The sequence below is a fragment of the Pelodiscus sinensis genome, chromosome 32 (assembly GCF_052426305.1).
Source record: "Pelodiscus sinensis isolate ZL-2025 chromosome 32, ASM5242630v1, whole genome shotgun sequence".
Lineage (NCBI taxonomy): Eukaryota > Metazoa > Chordata > Testudines > Trionychidae > Pelodiscus > Pelodiscus sinensis.
This window is the reverse complement of record NC_143083.1, coordinates 3,813,747-3,833,121: the sequence shown is the minus strand read 5'-3', so window position 1 is coordinate 3,833,121 and position 19,375 is coordinate 3,813,747. Positions and strand designations below refer to the sequence as shown.

At 53.4% G+C, this 19,375-nt stretch overlaps 1 protein-coding gene across 2 annotated transcripts in view; it reads right to left on the bottom strand.

The window, feature by feature from the left end:
- CSNK1G2 (casein kinase 1 gamma 2) overlaps positions 1-19,375 on the bottom strand; it is a 95,219-nt gene that overhangs the window by 33,846 nt on the left and 41,998 nt on the right. For both annotated transcript variants that reach the window (XM_075903219.2, XM_075903220.2), the window contains exon 2: positions 2,238-2,728. In XM_075903219.2, the coding sequence (XP_075759334.1) occupies positions 2,238-2,424 (187 nt within the window). In that variant the 5' untranslated portion in view covers positions 2,425-2,728. The remainder of the gene's footprint in view (positions 1-2,237; positions 2,729-19,375) is intronic.

Genomic DNA, 19,375 nt, shown 5'->3' with positions numbered 1-19,375 from the left:
TGCCAGCCAAGCGGTGTTCCAGGGGAAGCGGGCACAGCAGTCAGATTTCTCACTCTCTCTCAGCCACCAATTGCATTCAAGACAACAGCTGCAGGGCTGGGGTCGCGCCCTACATGGGAGTGGGAGTGGCAGGTGAGGGAAGGCCTGGCTGGGCTTGGCTATGTTCGCACATGGCGCTGCGTGCAGACTGCCACGGCTAGTCTGGTTTGGGGAGGGAACCCAGCTGCTCCCTGAGGTTCAGGGAGACAGGTTTCCCTCCTTCCTCCAAGGCAGGAGCCAGGTGGCTGGGTTTCAAACGCAGCATCTTCCCAAGCTTTGCGATTAAGCGGCAATCGCACCGAGGAATTTGGGAGCAGCTTGGTGTCAGGCATCACCAAGTTGGTCGCACTAGGCAGAGCTGGCATGAAGTCAGCGCAGCCAGTCAGCTTGCTGAACGCAGGAAGGTGGGCGTGCCCCGTCCCTCCGTCCAGCCATGCTGCCTCAGGCTACCCTACTCCAGACACCATCCCACTTGCTGGCGCGTCTCACAGGCCAAGGGTGTGAAGCTCAGTCCGAAGAGATGCAGAGGGGGCAAGAGAAGGCACTGGAGTTGCTGAGGCTGTCAGCTCGCTCTTGGGAGTGAGCTACAGCCAGTCTCCCTCCAGCACAGCGAATGTCCCAAATAGTCGGTCTGGCGAATACTCGTTCAGCTCGCTGAAGCCCCATTCCCATTAGGGGGGCCCGGTGGGGCCTTTCAGGGCTGCCGCACGCCAGTGCTGCACTCCCAGCCGAGAGCCGCAGTTTGGAGAAACCCTGTCACTGAGCTTTGTTTGGATGAGCAATGACCCTCGCCGCCTCCCCCCACCTCAAACACGGTCACTTTGGTCCAAAGTCCCTGACTTCCCCCCCCCTATAAAAAAAGGGGGAGGTTTGGGGGGGCGGGAGGAGTGCCCCCAGATATTAAATAAATAAATTTCCAACCACCTCCGCTGAAGCAAACGTTCATTCCCACCCTCTTCCCCATGGGCTGCAGGCAGCAGATGCTCCCACACCCTCCGCCCCATCTCTTATCTGCCACTGAGCTCCTCCCTTTGGGGGTCTGCCATTACAGGAAGCCGCCATGTGGAGGAGAGACTCCTGTCCACACTGTTCTTCACAGGCCAACCTGTGTGCACTCGCGAGCTGCTCAGCTGAGGAAGGGGGTTTGCCCACGGTACGAGCCACATATTTGTTTAGTCTCGAAGGTGCCACAGGACTACTCATTTTTCCAGGAGTAACAGACACTGGCTGGAGTTTAGTGGAACATCTGGCGCAGAGTCAGATTCCGAAGGCCAAAGGAGACCCCTGTGATCATCCAGTCTGACTTCCCATAAGAATGTCCCCAAAACAAAATACCTCTTTGTAGACACCTTGTGAAATGGATTCAAACGGACCTGGCCTGGAACATTGCCACCGTGACTGAAAATGCTGGGAGTAAAAGGCAGCAATTTGATTACCAGGTCTGATCTCACAGAGGGGGATCAAACTCCCCTCTGACCCTTAGCTCTCTTGCTCTAGGATGGTCTGAAGGAGGATTGGGGAACAGCAGGCCCAGGGGCCGGATGCAGCCCCCAGCTCGCTTGGATCCGGCCTCCAAGGCTCGGGGCTCCCTCACCCCGTGTGGGGCAGCCCACGATGATGCTCCAATCCCCCATCGGAGCTGGAACACACAAAATCTACTAGCCTGGGCCCCCACAGCGCTGGTGTGTAGGGGGAATGTGGGGAGGGTCTTTCTCCTGCTCAGTCGGGGGACCACGCCACTGAGGGTTTGGGGTTTTTTTGTCACTTGTGTGCAGCCCCTGACTGATTTTTCTGTGGGTCATCGGCCCCTGACCCAAAAAGGTTCCCCAGCCCTGGTCTATCTTACACCTTCCAGGCAGGCTTTTGCAATGAGAGCGCAGTGAAAGGATGCTGGGGATAAAGGGGAGTATTTCAGGAAGAAAGGTCTTATGCAAATGCAACAATGCATTTTTATGAAATGTAAAGCAGGGCATTGCCTAATTTGCATGAAGAACCTCCCCCCCCCCCCCCCTCCGTGGCCTTCACTCTGCCAAACATGGTTCCTGGTATAGATCTAGGGCAGGAGGGTGCAGGAGGGTTTCTCCTTTTACTTGCATAAAGCAACACTGCTAGGGAAGTCGGAGACCGGAATGGATTTCACAGCAGAAGCGCAATGCAGAGTCACAGTGAGGATGTAAATCAAAACAGGCCCATCTCACCTAGGCGGAGCTCCCCGAAGTTGCCACATCCGATCTTCTTCCCGACACGGAAGTTGGGGCCCACCATTAAGACTCCAGAGTTTGTCCCTGCACTCCGGCTCCCATGGCTGCTCCTTCCTCCACCTGCCTTGGACATTCTTTTGCCTTCCTCTGTCTCCCCTTTCCCTCCTCTCTTATCAAAATCCATAAGTTTGTGATACCCCGGCCTCTCCACGGTTACGCCGCTGCCATACAAACCCCACAGCCACCGAAACGTGAGGGGGGAGGGAGGGGAAGGAAAAATAAAAAAAAGCAGGGCTCTTCTCGGTCAATACACCATCACGGTCTGCGATGGAGGAGGTCGCTGCCAGCCACAGGTGCCGGGCTACTACAACATTAGTGCTTTTGTAGGTCCCGCAGGGATTCTCATCTTCGCCTGCTTTGGCCCGCTCTTTGGTGAAGAGCACATTCTGCGGAGAGCGTCCTGCCAGCTTAGCTCCTTCGGCTCCCACCTAGAAGAGACAGGAGGACAAAATGAGCACAAGGAATGAGCGCGCATGCGTCCATAAGCAGGGGCGTTGGGAACTGCAGCGAGCAGAAAACGGGAAAGGCACTGATGTGGGACAGACAGAGCAAAGCGTTCGGCTGCCAGGACTATTCCCAGCCCAACAGAACGACCTTGGCCAACGCATCAGACCCCTCTCCCTGTCTCAGCTTCTCCTCCTCGTTTCACAGGTGGCCGTGTGCCTGGCTGAGGGGGCGTGAGGGGGAACTCCTTCACCATTAGGAAGTGTATTAAGACCCTGATACAGCAGATGCTAGTGAAGCAGGGTTACACAGCATCAAAAGAAACCAGCTGGGGTGGATACGCGCCCTCCGCTGCAGCCTCCGGTTGCTCTTTGCAAGATGCGGGTGTGTGCAGATGCGCGTGAGCGTCGCTCTGTGTAGAAGTCCTTCGGAAGCCATTTTTTATTTTGTAGTGGGGGCAAAGGATAGGGAAAGAGACAACCAAAGCGCCACTGGCTCCCACAGCAGTAGCACTGCTTGCTGAAGACAGCCCCACGCTGTTGAGCCTGGGGTCTCCAGCAGATGTGAACCAGCAAAGACACACGATGGGACGGACATAGCCCCCAAGTGGCAGTGAAAGAGGACGCGAGTCACTAGACTACTTGGAACAAGGGGGGAAGAAAGGACCCTGGGATTTACTATGCAGTCAACAGAGGATCCTCCCTCCTACGCTGTGTCTCAAGACGTCCTCACTCCCCAGAACGGACGCACACAAGTGGAGTTGGAACATTTCGCTGAGGGGGAGCTAGAGTCCTGCCGCCTGTGTGCTGCCTAGCGCTGCGACTGTCAGTCAGTAGCCAGATTAGTGTCTATACAGGTAGTTACAGTGGTACTGCCACCCCCCCTTCCTCAGGGTGGATGTAAACCAGGGCTAGGACTAGGATGTGAAGGGTTAACTGGTAACCATTGCTCCCAATGAGTGACGCTTACCTGTTCCGATTAACCAGGGGGGCTGGAGCAGCCTCTGTCTGCAGCGGAGCTGCATGTGCTGCACGCAGGTTCTGCTCCAGCCATCCGGAGGGGGGCTCTCCAGCCCGAGTGCGGCAGGAGGGGAGGCCGCTCCAGTCCCCCTGCCTGCTCCCCCTTTAATTGGTTAACCAGTTAAACATTACGGGTAACTGGTTAACCAATTCAATGGGATTTTATATCCCTTGCTTGGATGGATTTAAACTAGAAGTAACTCACATCAATGAGGCACATCTGAGGATCCGCGCTGGCTGAGCTCCATCGGCACAGACAGGGCCTGGTGCTCTCTACTTCCCACCTGGTGTAACAAGCTTTGCAGCGAGGCAGGGTAACTGCCAGGCCTTTGCTCAGAGCGGGGCATGCCGAGCTGGGCCCAGGGGAGACTCCACTGCTCCCAGTGCAAGCTCCGGAGGGCGGAGTTATCAGTTTGTTGTGGGTGTGTACAGCGCCGAGCTCAGCGAAGTCCCAGGTTCTGACTGGGGCTCAAGATACTGCTGCAGTATGAATAAATAGCACTAGGGCAGGGCCAGGCAAAATCCAGCCCACCATGCTGCTGGATCCGGCCCATGGGCGGGTGAGCCCCCGCCTGCCACTTAGAGCGGCTGACTGCAAGGGCCTGTGTGTGTGAGGACTGCGGGGATGGGTGTGTGGGGGGATAACATCATGCACTGCCAATCTGCGAGGGCCACGTTGGCAGGATAGGCAGCGCACACCCCCATTTACTACGCTCAGGGCAGTACATGGCCCCTGTAGCAGGCTGCTCTGAGGGCATGCGGGGGCTGTAGCAGGCAGAGAGCCTGCTTGAACAGTCTGCTGGGCTCCTGGCCAGGAGCTGCCTAGGTAAGTGCCTCCTGGCCAGAGCCTCCCTCAGGCATCCTAGCCCCCATCCCCCACCCCCCAGCCCACCCCTGCTCACATAACCCAAGCCCTCTGAACTCCTGCTCCTGCACCCACACCCTGCACCCCAGGTCACAACCCCTCCTCCTCCCAAACTCCCTAGAATCAGAATCATAGAGCTGGCCGAGACCTCAGGAGGCATCGAGTCCAGCCCCCTGCCAAGGCAGGACCAATCCAACTCAATCTTCCCGGCCAGGGCTGTGTTAAGCCGAGACTGAAAAACCTCTAGGGATGGAGATTCCACCCCCTCCCTAGGGAACCCAGCCCAGGGCTTCCCGCCCGCCTCGGGAAATCGATTTTCCTAATATCCAACCTAGACCTCCCCCGTTGTAACTTGAGCCCATCGCTCCTTGTTCTGCCATCCGAGAACAGCCTCTTTGGAATCTCCCTCCAGGTAGCTGCAGGCTGCTCTCAAATCCCCCCTCCCTCTTCTCTTCTGCAGACTGAACAAGCCCAAGTCCCTCAGCCTCTCCTCCTAGATCACGTGCTCCAGCCCCCTCATCGTTTTGGTCGCCTCCGCTGGACCCTCTCCAGACCACTTCTATGAAAAGCCGCCCTGGACCAATTACCAAATTCTTGGAGTGCCTCCCTCCCCCTCAAAAACTACTACCCAGCCCGGCATTAGGAACCTCTTGGTAGCCCCCCCCCATGTAGCCTTCAGAGGGACGTGACCAGGACAGCCAGGGACAGCCATGCTCCATACCCCCATCCAGGGGAGAAGAGGCGGGAAAGCAGAGAACGGGCAGTTGGAGTGGCATGGACACTGCTACTGGATGGCGACATGATCCATCTCAGAGGGGCTGAGAGGGGCCCAGAGGTGGCTCTCAGACCCTCCTACCTCACAGGGTCCTATCCTCTGGGCTCCGGCCCACGCCTGGAAATCTACCCAGCAATGACACAGCCGTGCAGCCTGAGACCCAGTGGGCTGGCACAGGCCCGCCAGGGGTTTCCTTCACCGCGTATACATTTGCACAGAAACAAGGGACCCCATCCCGGGGGCAGCAAGCAGCCTTTAGCTACCCTGGGCACAAAGGAGGCAAGAGAGGCCCAGGAAGACCCCAGCAGCGAGGTAACTGGATGCAAACGTTAATTGGCAAGCACTGGGATGTGGAGGAGGGGATCCCGGGGCTCCACAGAAAGACAGCCGCTCCCTGGGGCCAGCTGAGCAGTAGGTGTACAACCAGCTCCATTGTTCTGGGATGGAAGCAGCTGCCGCAGAGCAATAAACTCAGCGTGGGGTGCGGATACCATGTGGGGCAGGCTGCCAAGGCAAGGGGGAGACAAATGAGTGTCACAAAAGGCTTCCGGCTGCAGCACTGGACTGGGACGCAGGGCTAGGTGTGGTGGCAGAGCAGGGAACTGACCCCCTCCGTGCCTCAGTTTCCCATCCTATGCAACAGGGATAATACCCATCTACCTCATAGTTCTGCTGTAAGGCTCAATTTAAGATGCTCTTCGAGCCATCCTCCAGGAGACACACTTTAGAGAGCCAAGAGACCAACACTAAAATAGTCTTCTTAAGAGCACTTGTAAAAAATAAAAACAGGTAGGCAGTAAAGCCCAATGGAAAGAGCAACAAACTGCAAGGACACCTGGGGTCTGCCACTGACTCAGTGTGTGGCCTTAGGCAAGTCACTACGCCACTCTCTTCCTCAGTTTCCCCTTTTGTGAAATGGGGATTGAGATACTTACTGTTGGAGAATTACGGGTAAGTGACCTATGGACAGGCAGAGAGCTACATGGGGCGAAAGAGCTAGACCGAAGCAACCGGTCACTCTGTTCTAATGACAGTTACTCCATTGTTGAGGAACGTTTGCAGGAGGGATGTAAGAGGTTAACCAATTACCTGGTAAGAATTAAACTTATTAGTTAACCAGTTAACCTGATGGGCCAGGTGGCAGGAACCAGGACAGGTCAGCAGCACACCCACAGCGGCCCCAGCCTCGCCAGCTGCACAGGGGCAGGTGGGACCCCAGTTCCAGCTGCACAGCCCCAAATGGGGACAGGCGAGACTGCGCTCTGGGCGGGGGAAGAGGAACCCTAGCCACACTCACAACGGCAGCCCCAGCTGCTCCATCCCTGGCTTTGCCTGCAGCCCCAGCCCTGCTGCATCTCAGGCACAGGCAGACAGGACCCCAGCCACGCCACCGACCGTGCTGGCAGCTCCAGCCCCGCTGGGTAGGGACAGGTGGGACCCCGGGTCTGGCCAAGTAGCAGGGATAGGCGGGACCCTAGCTGGGCCATGCCCGCCCACAGTCCCATGAGATCCCCACACCGGCTGTCCCGTCTCAAGGCACCAACAGCTAACGACCTAAATGACACAATTTTAATAGTTTACCAGTTAACTGCTTTGAACACAATTTACTTCTGCAGTTTGCAGGGAGCAACCTCAGGATCATACCAAGAAAAGCACCTATCAGACCTGCAGGAGCAGGCGACTAGCATCTCAGAAAGTTCCCCTCAGACAGGCATCCTCCCTGCCTTTCGGCCTGGGTTTAAGTCTGCAAACCTGGCTGCACCCATGTAGGTTGCCCACAGGATCCTACCTTTTGGCTAAGGGTCTTGTCTGTAGGATAAATGTGTGGCCCAAATCCCTGTGTCACTTTTAGACTCTAGAAGCAGACAAGCCGCCAGGGTCACCTCAGGGTCCTGCCACCAATAATGGCCAGCACCTGCCAGGAAGGTGCAGTGATGTGGTAGCCTGCCCTCCGGACCCTAAGTGTCAAGGCTTGCTCATTCCCTGGAGCAAGGTGTCGTCTCTAGATGCAGAGACAGTCCAACCCAGGGGCCCCCCAAACTGACAGCAGCACAATTCAAGCCCAAATCCTCGCCCGCCTCCCCTCCCAGGAAAAACAAGCAATCCCATGATCAGTTCACATGCACTGGGAGCTGGGCTCTGGCCCAGGTGCTGGCTCTACTCAGCCCAGACATACTTCTCCCCACAGCGCAGACACCCTGCACATGGGACTGGGCTCGCTCCGTGATTAACAAAGTGCCACTGGGCCCCGGGCTAGGGCCATGCCTCGGAAGGTTAAATACAGTCACATGAGCAGAGGGTCAGCAGAAGCCAAACGCTCTGCTTTTCCGCCAGAGTTAATCACCCTGTGCTTTGTCCCAGCTCAGCTCTCCAGATTTCAAGCCAACAGATCTGGAAAGGCAACTCCTTCACCATCACCCGCGCCCCCCTTTGGGTTCCTTTCCCCGCTCCGCAGGCTCCAGGCACACCCACCTAAGTCCTGGCTCGATTCATAAACTAAGCGGCTGCATTACCTGCGGGTTAAACAAGCAAACCCAAGCCCCTCCAGCGCACAGCCGCCAGGAAATGAACAGACTGCAAGCCCTGAGGTTTGTCCAAGGCTCGTAAAAACTTTTTATAGCCTCTCAATAGCTATTAGTGACAAAAAGGCTTCTTGTGCAAAAGAATGAGTGTGTGGGGAGCCGGGGGGTGGAGACCGAGAACTACAGTGGAGGGGAAGAGCCATACAGGCCCTAGCGAGGCAGGGGGGAGGTTGCTTAGCACCCAACACTCACTATGGAGTGCATGGTAGCTTTGCAGAGGGAGGGGCATGATTTGATGGCTCCCCCCACCTCCGCTCTGCTTCCCAATCGGACCACAGGCAAGTCACTCAGCTGGTCTTTGCCCCGTAAAGATTCATGGCCTCTCTGGTCAACCGCAGGGGTGGAACCCAGAGGGGCCTGTCCCAAAGGCTCATGGTCCTGCCTTCTGCACCAATGAAGGCTCTCCAGGAGCTGGTGTATAGAACTGAAGGCCAGACGGGACAATCATCCAGGCCACTGAACTCCCACCCCTCCCGCCTCCATGAAGGGTGCCCGTGCCAGTGCTCGGGAGACTAAGCTGTGTGCGACAAGCAGGAGGCAGCCGAAACTGCGGGGCCACCAATGCCTGATGTGCTGCGGGAAGGGAGGAGGCTCAAATGACCCTGCAGGTGACTTGTGTGCCATGTGCAGGGGAAGATGGAAACACACCAAGGTCCGGGCCAAACTGACGGAGAAAATTCCCTCCTGACCCCAACTCAGGCCAGTGTTTAGATTCTCACCATGTGAGTTAGGCATCAGCCAAGCACCTGAGAGGGGACTTCTAACCCTGCCCCCCATCACCACCTATGGCCCATCCCACCCCCCTCTAGCTGATCTCATGCTTCATGGGAAGAAGAAAAAACCAGATTACAGCTAGGTAGTGGGGGGTGGGGACTCCCTCCCGACCCCTTCAGGCAGGCAGCTGAAGCACTGAAGCAGAAGATGAAAATCCTCAAAAACGGAGCGACAAGCATTCACCGTACAGGGCCTATGACACACAGCGGAGCAGTTCCCAATAGAGGGTGGTGGTGCATACGCAAGTCAGTTCTACTGCCCTTTGCTACCTGCCTCCGTCAGCCCCCTCCCCACTTCCACAACAAAGGCCCCTCCTCTGCCTCTTCCCTGCTCCCCCTTGCACTTGGTACACCCTTCCCCAGTCCCTCCGCCTTCCTCCCTTTCTCTCACCCACGGGGAGCAGAGAACCAGGAGTCAGAGCCATCCAGAAGGGCCCAAGGCTTATCAAGTTTAGAAAAGAGGAGACTGAGGGGGGGGATACACTAGAGGTCTATAAATCGTGAGTGGTGTGGAGAGGGCCAATAAAGAAAAGTTATTTATTAGTTCCCTAAATAGAAGAACTAGAGGACACCAAATGAAATTAATGGGTAGCAGGTTTAAAACTAATAAAAGAAAGTTCTTCTTCACACAGCGTGTAGTCAACCTGTGGAACTCCTTGCCAGAGGAGGCTGTGAAGGCTAGGACTATAATAGAGTTTAAAGAGAAGCTAGATAATTTCATGGAGGTTAGGTCCATAAAAGGCTATTAGCCAGGGGATAAAATGGTGTCCTTGGCCTCTGTCTGTCAGAGGCTGGAGAGGGATGACAGGAGACAAATCGCTTGATCTTTGTCTTCGGTCCACCCTCTCTGGGGCACCTGGTGCTGGCCACTGTCGGCAGACAGGACACTGGGCTAGATGGACCTTTGGTCTGACACAGTACAGCCGTTCTTATGTTCTTAAGTAACCACGTGATCCTATTAGCACTACCTACTCCTGCCTAGCCCCATCCGCCTCTGTCCCCCACTCTTGTTTTGCAAGAGATTCCAACTGCAGCCTCCTCAGGGCTGAAGGCCAAGCTGCTTCGCCCGTGCACAGACACTAGTGCTACCTGCCCCGGCCCAGCGCTGGGAGGGTTAACGCTGGAAGATGAAAAATGCCACATTAGCACGGGGCGGTACTAGCATTTGTGGCTGTCCCTCTGGACGTCTGCTCTGCCCCAGAGGGGCCTGGAGTCACCTTTGCAGCTTCGGTCCCTGGGAAGTGGCTGCTCTGGAAGGATCCAGCAGAAGGGGCTGATCTGTGCCCCTCGGTATTGACACCTGCCCTGGCACTGTGACGACAAGGCCCGACTGATGACTGCAAGGTACAAGCCAGGCCTGTCAGAGACTAGGGCTGACCCGGGAATAAGCAGCAGCAGCAGTAGTAGTCCAGCTTTGGAGGACACAGTAGGCCGTGGCTCCACTGATGTATCTGGGCTCCTCTGTGCAAGCCACACATGCCATGGCATGTAAATACAGAAACGCCCCCATCCTGACTCCTGTCCACATGCAAGGAACATGAACTAGCGCCCTACACCCATGGTGGTTGGAGACGTTCTCATGTCCATGTCACAGAGGGGGAAACTGAGGCAGAGAGACCTGCGTTGCCCAAGGACATCCAAGGAGTTGGCAGCAGAGCTGAGAATAGAGCCCATTGCTCCTGCCTCCCCTGCTCTGCCCAGGCAGCACCCTCGCATCTTAACAGAGCGGGAAGTGGGGTGGGAAAGGTGGACCAGAGCCGGCCTTCCCTGAGCTCTGTTCTCTCCTAAGCCTCGAGGGTGCACGCAGCAAGCATGGGATATCCTGCTCATTCCTCTCTTGCTTGATATTTCCCTCTTCAGATTCACTGCCAGGAGCTGCCCCCTCTGCTCACCTCTCAGACTATTTCTACTCCTCTCCCTTGCTTGCCTCTGCGTTGTGTTTGCACAAGGACCAGGAGAACCCTTTCTTCCGCACTTCCTGACACCAGGAACAGTGTCCCTGCTCCTCTCCGCTGGCGCCTCCTCTCCTGCAAGGGAGCGGCGCATTTAGGCTGGGGGAAGTGAGCAGGCGATGTGTGAACCAGGCTGCTTCATACCCAGTTTGGGTTTTGAATCAGACCTTTATGCTCAGCCCGGTGGAATTCCAGGGCCAGACTGTTTGCACAGAGCCAGGCAGACGACAGCCAGAGAGCGTGGAGGGAATTCCAGCCCCTGGGTTTGTTTCGCTTTTAAAAAAAAAATATGCCAGGCTGCATAAGGGAATTTCAGACAATGAAACCAGACAGCATGTCCTACCAGAAGGGAAAAAATAAGTTTTTAGTCTTAATAAATAGCACTTCCTGTGAAGCGCTTGGGGACTGCCGGGCTGCGGGAGGGTGGAGGTGGGGGAAGAGCTGCATACATGCAAAGCAGCAGTGATTCTACAGCGCTAGCTCCCCAGAACCCTGATGTGGGCCCACGCAAGTCAGTGCAGCAGAGCTGGTAAATAACACTTCCACCACTATCCTCCTGGACTGACGCTCCTGAATACAGCTCAGGGATGTCTGCCCAGGCAGAACTGCAGAGGTGTAATTCTATCTGAGCATACCATCCTGGAGTAAACTGCCATCCTTCCAAAGCAGAATTATAATGGAATAATCCAGTATAATCACTTCTTCTGGAACAGAGCGTCTCCATGAGAAGTTACACCAGCATAACTATGGTGGGATCATTATCCCAGTGTAGTTCTGCTGATCAGTTTACCCAGGAAGACCTAACTCTCAGATGGTGTGAAGGAACCATGGGTCTACGGCTGAACAGCACCAAAGAGTCCGTGCTCTTTAGGCCTTTGATGCCCCGGGGCACTAGATGAACAAGGCTGGTATCCAGGTCTGGTTTTTCCTTACGCTGTGCGTCAGGGAGACCTAGAGTAAGTTTTATCCGGTGCAGCACACAGAGAAGAGTGGAGTTCAGTTTGCACAGCTGTGAAGAGGGACCTGGCCAGAAGCAGAGAGGTACGGGATCCCTGGGGGGTTGTGACGGATTCGACGAAAACTCTTGTTGGGCACTTTGGGGTTGAACATAAGGACATACTGGGCCAGACCAACAGCCCATTGACCCTGGGGGTCAGAGCCAGATGCCTCAGAGGGAACAAAGAGCAGGACAATTATCGAACGATCCAGCCTTGTTGCTGAATCCCAGCTTCTGGCAGTCCAAGACTGAGACACACCCAGAGCATGGGGTTGCAAGTAGGGATGTGAATGGTTAACCGGCCTCACTGTTAAGGGCAGGCTTACCAATTCTGGTTAACCGGTGGGGACTGAAGCAGCTCCCCGCCCATGACATACAGGGGACTGCTCCAGCCAGGCTGACGCAGCCCGTGTCAGTAGCAGGCCTGCCCTGGGCATGCTGCAGGTAGGGGCTGCTCCAGCCTGTTCAGAATGCCCTTAAACATTATGTTTAACCGGTTAACTAATGAATCAGGATTTTAAACCCCTAGCTGCAACCCGGACCATCCTGGCTAATTCTGTGTGGAAGCCAGTTATACTTTTGGCCTTCACAACATCCTCGGACAACGAGGTCCTCAGTCTGACCAGGCACTGAGTGATCTAGTACCTCAGACACTCCCCCTTCGATATGCACCTTCCTCTTGCTGAGCAGTAAAGGCTTACACTGACCACCAATGTCTCCATGATGTAGCCATTCCCCACCTCTCCTGCCCCCCCTCGCAGCTGTCCATAGTGACCTCTACACCGAATTCTTGCAACAGATCAACCTCCTCATAACCACCCTAAAAGCAGCTAGAAAAAAAGTGGGTTTGGGTTAAAAAAATAAAATGTTGAATTTGTGCGTGCATGCGTCAACTGGGCTTCAAGCTTTCTTAGATCAGGAAAAGGACTAGACACAAGGTTTTGGGGGTGGGGGTGGTTTTTTGTTTGTTTTTTTAAAGGAAAACAGCGATTCTCACATGATCACACGCCTTCATGAACAGGGGCTTTAAGTTTGACATCAAACAGGAAGAGAGACTAATGATAACATTTAGAAACAGCTTAACTATTGAAGAGTAAACTGAATTATTAACATTCTTTCCACTGCAGTAAAGCACCAATGTTAGAGAGATTATTTCCTATTATTTTTACTACAGTAACTCCAAAGCTGTGGCTGAGATCAGGGCTGCATTGTGCTAGGTGCTGTAAATACTCAGCCCCGCCTCCAGGAACTTACAAGTAAAAGTGGCAAAACAAAGGGGGGGAAGGGAGAAAGGAAACAGACAAGGCCCAGAGAGGAGAAATGACTTGCCCAGGATCACACCACAAATAAGTGGCAGAACTGGGAATATACTCAAGAGTCCTGACTCCTAGCCAAGTGCCCTACCCACTGCCTCACGTGAAGGGTGTTTGTTTACAGTACGATTAACATTAAGTATTAAAAAAATCATCTCTACTAGCCACATGCAAGGACAGTTACTAACTGCCAGTTTCACTGTCTACATTACACTTTGCAAGAAAAGGAACAGCTGCATCCAGAGGAAAAAAAAAAATCTCTTAACCAGACTTAGAAAAAAACAAAGCAAAATCTCTTGGCATTAGATAACCCATAGGACAGACCACTGCAAATTAAAAGGCTAAAAATATTCACAACCACCCCCTCCTTGCCCCAAATAAACCAAACTGAAAACTTCTTTTCAAATACACAGCACAAACCAAACCAACTGGTACACTTACTGACTGGACAAGAATAAGTTGCTCAGAACGGGGGGGAATCAAGTGCAGTTCAAATTCACGCATAAGGAGAGGTTTCAAAAAGGCAGGAGTGTTTTTGGTGTACAACAGATAAATGTCTGCTGGTCTGAAAACGGACGATCCAGCATGTTTTAAAATAACCTACGGACAATCCTGGATGACATCTAGGGAGGTTCATAGTTAAAATCTGTTCCAGGCTGAGGGCCAACAGGCAACCCTTGTCATTATGGCTGGCGTTTGGTAGAGGCTTCCCAAAATGACTGTTCACGGAGGTTGGGTATGGGATTTTCTGAGTGTTGGCTCTTCCCCAGAGACAGTTTTAAATGGTCAGAACTAAGCACTAGGATTAGGACGGGAGCCTCGAGTCAGCGGACACTGAGTGGCCCAAGATGAGATTGCCTCTCGGAGTCATCTCAGCTGTGTTGTGCAAGAGAAAGATGGAGCACAACATCAACAGCCAATGCTGCATCAGAGTCTGCAAGCAAACAGGTTAGTTCATATGTTTCAAGGCCTCCTGGCTGTGACTGGTCAGCCAACACTCCAGTCCAAGCAGGCCACGAGACAAACTCAAGTTTGCTGTTGCGATCCTAGTGCCGACAGACAACCCGCCCAGCTTGGCGCTCTCTTGCCTGTGCCTCACTGCAATTATGAAGTTTTGTGGCGAGTGAAATTGCACCTTCCTAAAATACACCCAACACGACTGGCAGGGAACGGGAAAAGGCTTAAGGCCACCAATGCCTGAAATCATAGGAAATAAAATCACCAGGGTAACACCTACCCCATTCTGCAGAGCATAGCCCTCCCCATAGCCTCGATGGGTCTCCATCAACACCAACCATCCTCCTGTGGAGCCATCTAGAGCAATGTTCAGTTACGAGTGCCTGGAACCACAGCTAGAGGAAGGGGGGAGGGCGGGACACCAGCAATTCCTGTTCACATCTGAGACAGACTTTGTGACATGACACTTACAGTCTCATAAAAATGAATTAATGGACTGTGCAGCCTAACAACCAGCTCTCACTTCTTAAAAGTTCTGGGCTTTCCCATTTCTGTTTCTTAGTAGACTAAGAAGTAACATGTGCACAGACAACAAAGGCTGGATAGGATTGTTTTTATTCTGTGCTTATTTGGGGCGGACCTGGACCAAGCATGGCAGAGGAGTTAGTTAAGACATTGTCTTAAAGACAGAGACAATATCTAGGAAAGGTCAGAGGCTGCACTGAAAAGAACAGTGGAGCGGACTGGAAAGATGGGAAGACATTTTTCAGCACACACACAGTTTCCTATAATCCCCCACACTTTTGCCACAGAAAAACTATCATAACTTCTGAGCTTAAAGAGACCCTATTGGGAATCTTTTTGAAGAAATTTGTTCCCTGGATAAAAAAGGAAAATGTGTCAAGTGTAGAATAGTGATAGAAATGTAGCAGTGTTAGTCTGGGGTAGTTGAAGCAAAATGCAGGACAATGTAGCACTTTAAAGACTAACAAGATGGTTTATTAGATGATGAGCTTTCGTGGTCTGGCCCACGAAAGCTCATCACCTAATAAACCATCTTGTTAGTCTTTAAAGTGCTACATTGTCCTGCATTTTGTGTCAAGTGTAGGCAGAGCAAGGAGATGATGCAGAGCCTCTCTGCAAGAATGAAACATCATAAGGAAAACCGCGCGGTGGAAAAAAATGATGTGGAAGAAGATGTGAATATGGCTGAGTGGACCCGGTGGTTAGGAACTTAAATAATTCACAATGCAATACTTCATTCTTCAAGACTCTCTCTCTGCCTTTTAATACAAGTGTAATTTAACAAGTAAATTCCCGAGCTGTTTGCTGTGTTGGATGTTGCTAGAAAAAAAAAGTATAGCTTAGCTAATCCTTATGGCTTATTTAATTAGTTAACTAGGTTAGAATCAGAATCCATCATTCAAGTGTGCAGTACAGAAAGCTGCAGTGAGAGACATCTAGAGTTGCCAGTCACACTTAGTACCATTTTCTTATTTTATAGGACATAACGCATGCCCCTTATTTTGGAACATCATGGCCACAGACCACAATTGTGATGCCAGAAACCCATTTCCTATTTTACTTCAGCATAACTCAGCTTTTCCAAGGAACCCCATCCAATACTTGTTCTCAAAAAACAGAAGTGCCAGTGAATTCAATGGGGCTTATTCTAAAATTAAGTGCACTCTAAGCAGAGTCAGTAGTCTTTTTGATAACTTGATTTAAATTAAGTGGGGTTTTTTTTTTTGGTGGGATTTAAGCCACCTTGATTTAAATCAATCCATCCTGCTCACAACAATTTGGTAATATTGCTTCTTGTTCTGTCATCTGCCACAAGCTGGCTCCATCCTCTTTGGAACTCCCTTCAGGTAGCTGAAGGCTGCTCTCAAATCCTCCCTCACTCTTCTCTTCCGCAAACTAAATAAGCCCAAATCCCTCAGCCTCTTCTTATAAGTCATGTGCTCCAGCCCCCGAATCATTTTTGTTGCCCTCTACCAGACTGTGACGGAGCGGGTCCGCCCCCCCCTTGGGGGGCGAGCCCGCCCCGCACTAAACCCGCGGCCGCCCTGGCCGGCCTCGGCGGGACACCTGCCCCAAGGGTGACGTGCGCTGTATGTTCAGCCGCCGCCGCTCAGCTGGGCGACGGCGCCAGGGATTCCCCGTCGGCTGCGGGCTGGGGGGAGAGGGGCCAGGAGGCGGAGCCCTGGTGCACGGCATGGGGCGTAACCACATCAGCGTGCCAGGGGCGGGGATTTCAAAATGCCGGTGGCCGCCGGCGGAAGGGGAGCAGAGGGAGAGAACGGCGCGGAGGAGGAAGGGGGAGAGCGGAGACGGGCGAGGTGGAACGGGGCGGAGGAGCACGGGGGTAGCGGCAGGCGCTACGGGAGCGTGGCAGTAAGTGGCGCCGCGAGGCGGGTAAGGAGGCCCGCGAAAGGAGGGAGTAGGAAGTAGCCCAGGGCAGGGCAAGGAGCCGGCGTGCTGGTGAGTTGCGGGCCAGCCCCCCCCCCCCAGCAGGGCAGGGTTAACCGACCCTGATCCTAGGGCCCTGGGCTGGGGTCCGGGAGTGAGGGAGGGCCCGGACCCCCCTATTCCCCCTCTCCTGCCCGCCGCTAAAGACATTTGGATCCGCCGTTTCCCCGGAGTCACCGCGACAGAACGGGGACTTTGGGAGTTGGACCGGGGCAGACGGGGGCCACCCTGTCACACAGACTCACTCCAATTTGTCCACATCTTTTCTGCAGTGTTGGCCCAAAACTGGACAATACTCCAGGGCTATGTCTCCACCGGCGCCTTCCTGCGCAAGAACAGCTTGTGCAACAGTTCTTGTGCAAGAAAACGTCCACACTGCCATGTGCAAGCTGTGCTTTTGCACAAGAGTGCCCAAGGAAGTGTGGACGATCTCTTGCCCAAATAAACTCTGATGGCCATTTTAGCCATAGGGCTTTCTTGCGCAAAAAATCCCTGCCGAGCATCCACACTGCCCTCTTGCGCAAGAGGGCTTACACCTGTTAAAAAAGAGCGCAGCTCTTGTACAAGAAGCCCTCTCTTACCACGCCGCATTGTAAATCTTCTTGTGCAAGAGCGGGCAGGCAGTATGGACGTGCTGCGGATTCTTGTGCAAGAACGGCCATACTTGTGCAAGAAGCCGCGAGTGTAGACATAGCCCAGATGTGGTCAAAGAGGGGAATAAAAGCACGTTTTTTAAAAGCATACATTTCACCTCCTCATGCTCAGTCACTTGCAATTTTGTGCTAGTTAAAGACCAGTATGTGAAAACCTCATTCAAAACTTGATCCAGTTTTATTTCCATCCACCACTGATTTCTACACAGGTATTTTTGTGCATGGCTTACTCTGTCACTAGTGAAGCTGGCATTGCAGATGTTAAGGTGGGACTGGCAGAGAGAAAAGAGCCACCTTATTTAGTGAATGAGACGGAACACAATGGACAATTGGGAACACCCAGAGAGACTGCTGGGGGGGAAGAGGGGAGAGAGTCTTGGTCTCTAGAAATGTAACCCCCCCCCCCAAATTTAAAATTGCACACTGCGAGGCGTGTTAATAGCAAGTCTGTCACATCAATGCCAGGCTTTTATATAGCTGGGCTTCAAAATGCTGTACAAGCTACACTAATCAGGCTTCCTAACAGCCCAGGTGAGATGGATGGATTCTTGGGCTCTGAAGACATCACTCTTAGGTGCAGAAGATACAGCAACAACAGAACGTTTTTCAAGCACACGGGGCTATGGAATCTTAACAATAGGCTTCACAGAGTGCAAACAGATCTGCCAGTCTAACACCATGAACCCTTCTGTGGCAAAGGCTCCCCACACACAGCCGTGCTCCAAGATGATGAAGGTTGGAATTTCCATCCCAAATTCCCAGCAACTTTAGGCAGCTCTGACGGTCTCAGCCAGAGAGTCCCTCGCTGTTCCTCCATGCACCACAGTACAGTGACTGCAGTTTTGGCTGAAGTGACTCTTCATGCCCAGCCCAGCCCTGGATTGCTTGCCTGCCCCAAAACTCCCATGGGATTACAGTAGCTGGTTTGGGTGTGCGGCTTTTGCTGAGATCCTCAGGGCAGGTGAGGCAGCGCCAGCTGTCTGCATGTGAGCTGTGGCTAGTGCTCTTCATAACCTCAGACCCAGGATGGGGATGCAACCAGGTGACACTTCCAGGGACAGACAGCTGGAAGTGGGTCAGTCTGCTGGCCCCCAATTCCCCTATACCCACCTTGCCTCAGTGGCCCGTGGCTACCCCTTACCTCAGGAGTGCAGTTTGATATGGCCACTCCTCACTGGCAAGGGAGTGGGGACTTGCTGCCTTTGCCTACCCTGGCTGTTCTCTGGCAGCCTTAGTACACCCAGGCCTTGTCTCAGGCCCTGCCTGCCTTTTGCCAGCCCTGCTCTCTCTCAGGAAACCCCCAGTGTCCCTGGCAGCCAGGTCCCTCCTGCTCCCCAGCTAGAGCAAGAGTGTCTCCAATCCTCCCTCCTGGAGCCCTCACTGGGCCCTAATTGGCAATATCAGCCTCAGCTGGGGGCTTTGCTCTCAGCCCTCTCCCAGGGCTGAGTTTTAGCCTTCAAGGGCCTGCGCAGGGCAGACGCCCTGTTACACACCCCACCACTTGAGGTTTCGAAGAACAGATTAGACACGCCTTTGTCAAGGATGGACTAAGTGTACTTGGCTGGCTCAGAGCAGGTGGCTGGACTCTGTCACAGTCACTTCCAGACCTACAATATCGTATTGTATTTTTTCAAGTAAGCCACTTACACGGAAATAAGAGTATTTACACAGTCTTTTGCACTAGTTTGCCCACATGGGTTTCAAAATTGGTTCTCTTGCACAGGCAAGCCCAAGTCCTCAATACAGACTGCAGCTTTTGGGTGAATAAACCAGCTGACAAATGTTAGACGTAAGAAAAACAGCTCACGGCTCATTTTCTTTCCTACTACTCCTGCACATACGCGGCAAATCTCAAATAAAGACACGCAACTGAGCTTGTCACAGTGGCCACAGCTCGTCTCACTGCAGTGAGTTAGCGCACACGCACACCCGACCAGTGAAATAAACAATCTTGCTTTCCCCATCTCTCTTGCCGAGGTGGCACTGAGCTCCGCAACGTGCTGCCAAGTCTCCTGTGACTCAAGACGTAGCATTTACAGGAACGGTGGGCTGGATGCGTTGAGGAAACAAGACACTCGGTGGAAGAGCTTTTACGCAAAGAGTCTTTCCAAGAACTGTGTTGAAATGGCCTTTTCTCTGGGCCACGGGAGAGGTTTACACTGAGAAGCGCCTCTCACTCCTTTCCAAGCATATGGCTGTGACACGCACGATCAGTACATGCGGCTTCCGTCTGAGTTCCCACTCCCTCCCCACACACCACCCCAGTACAAGGC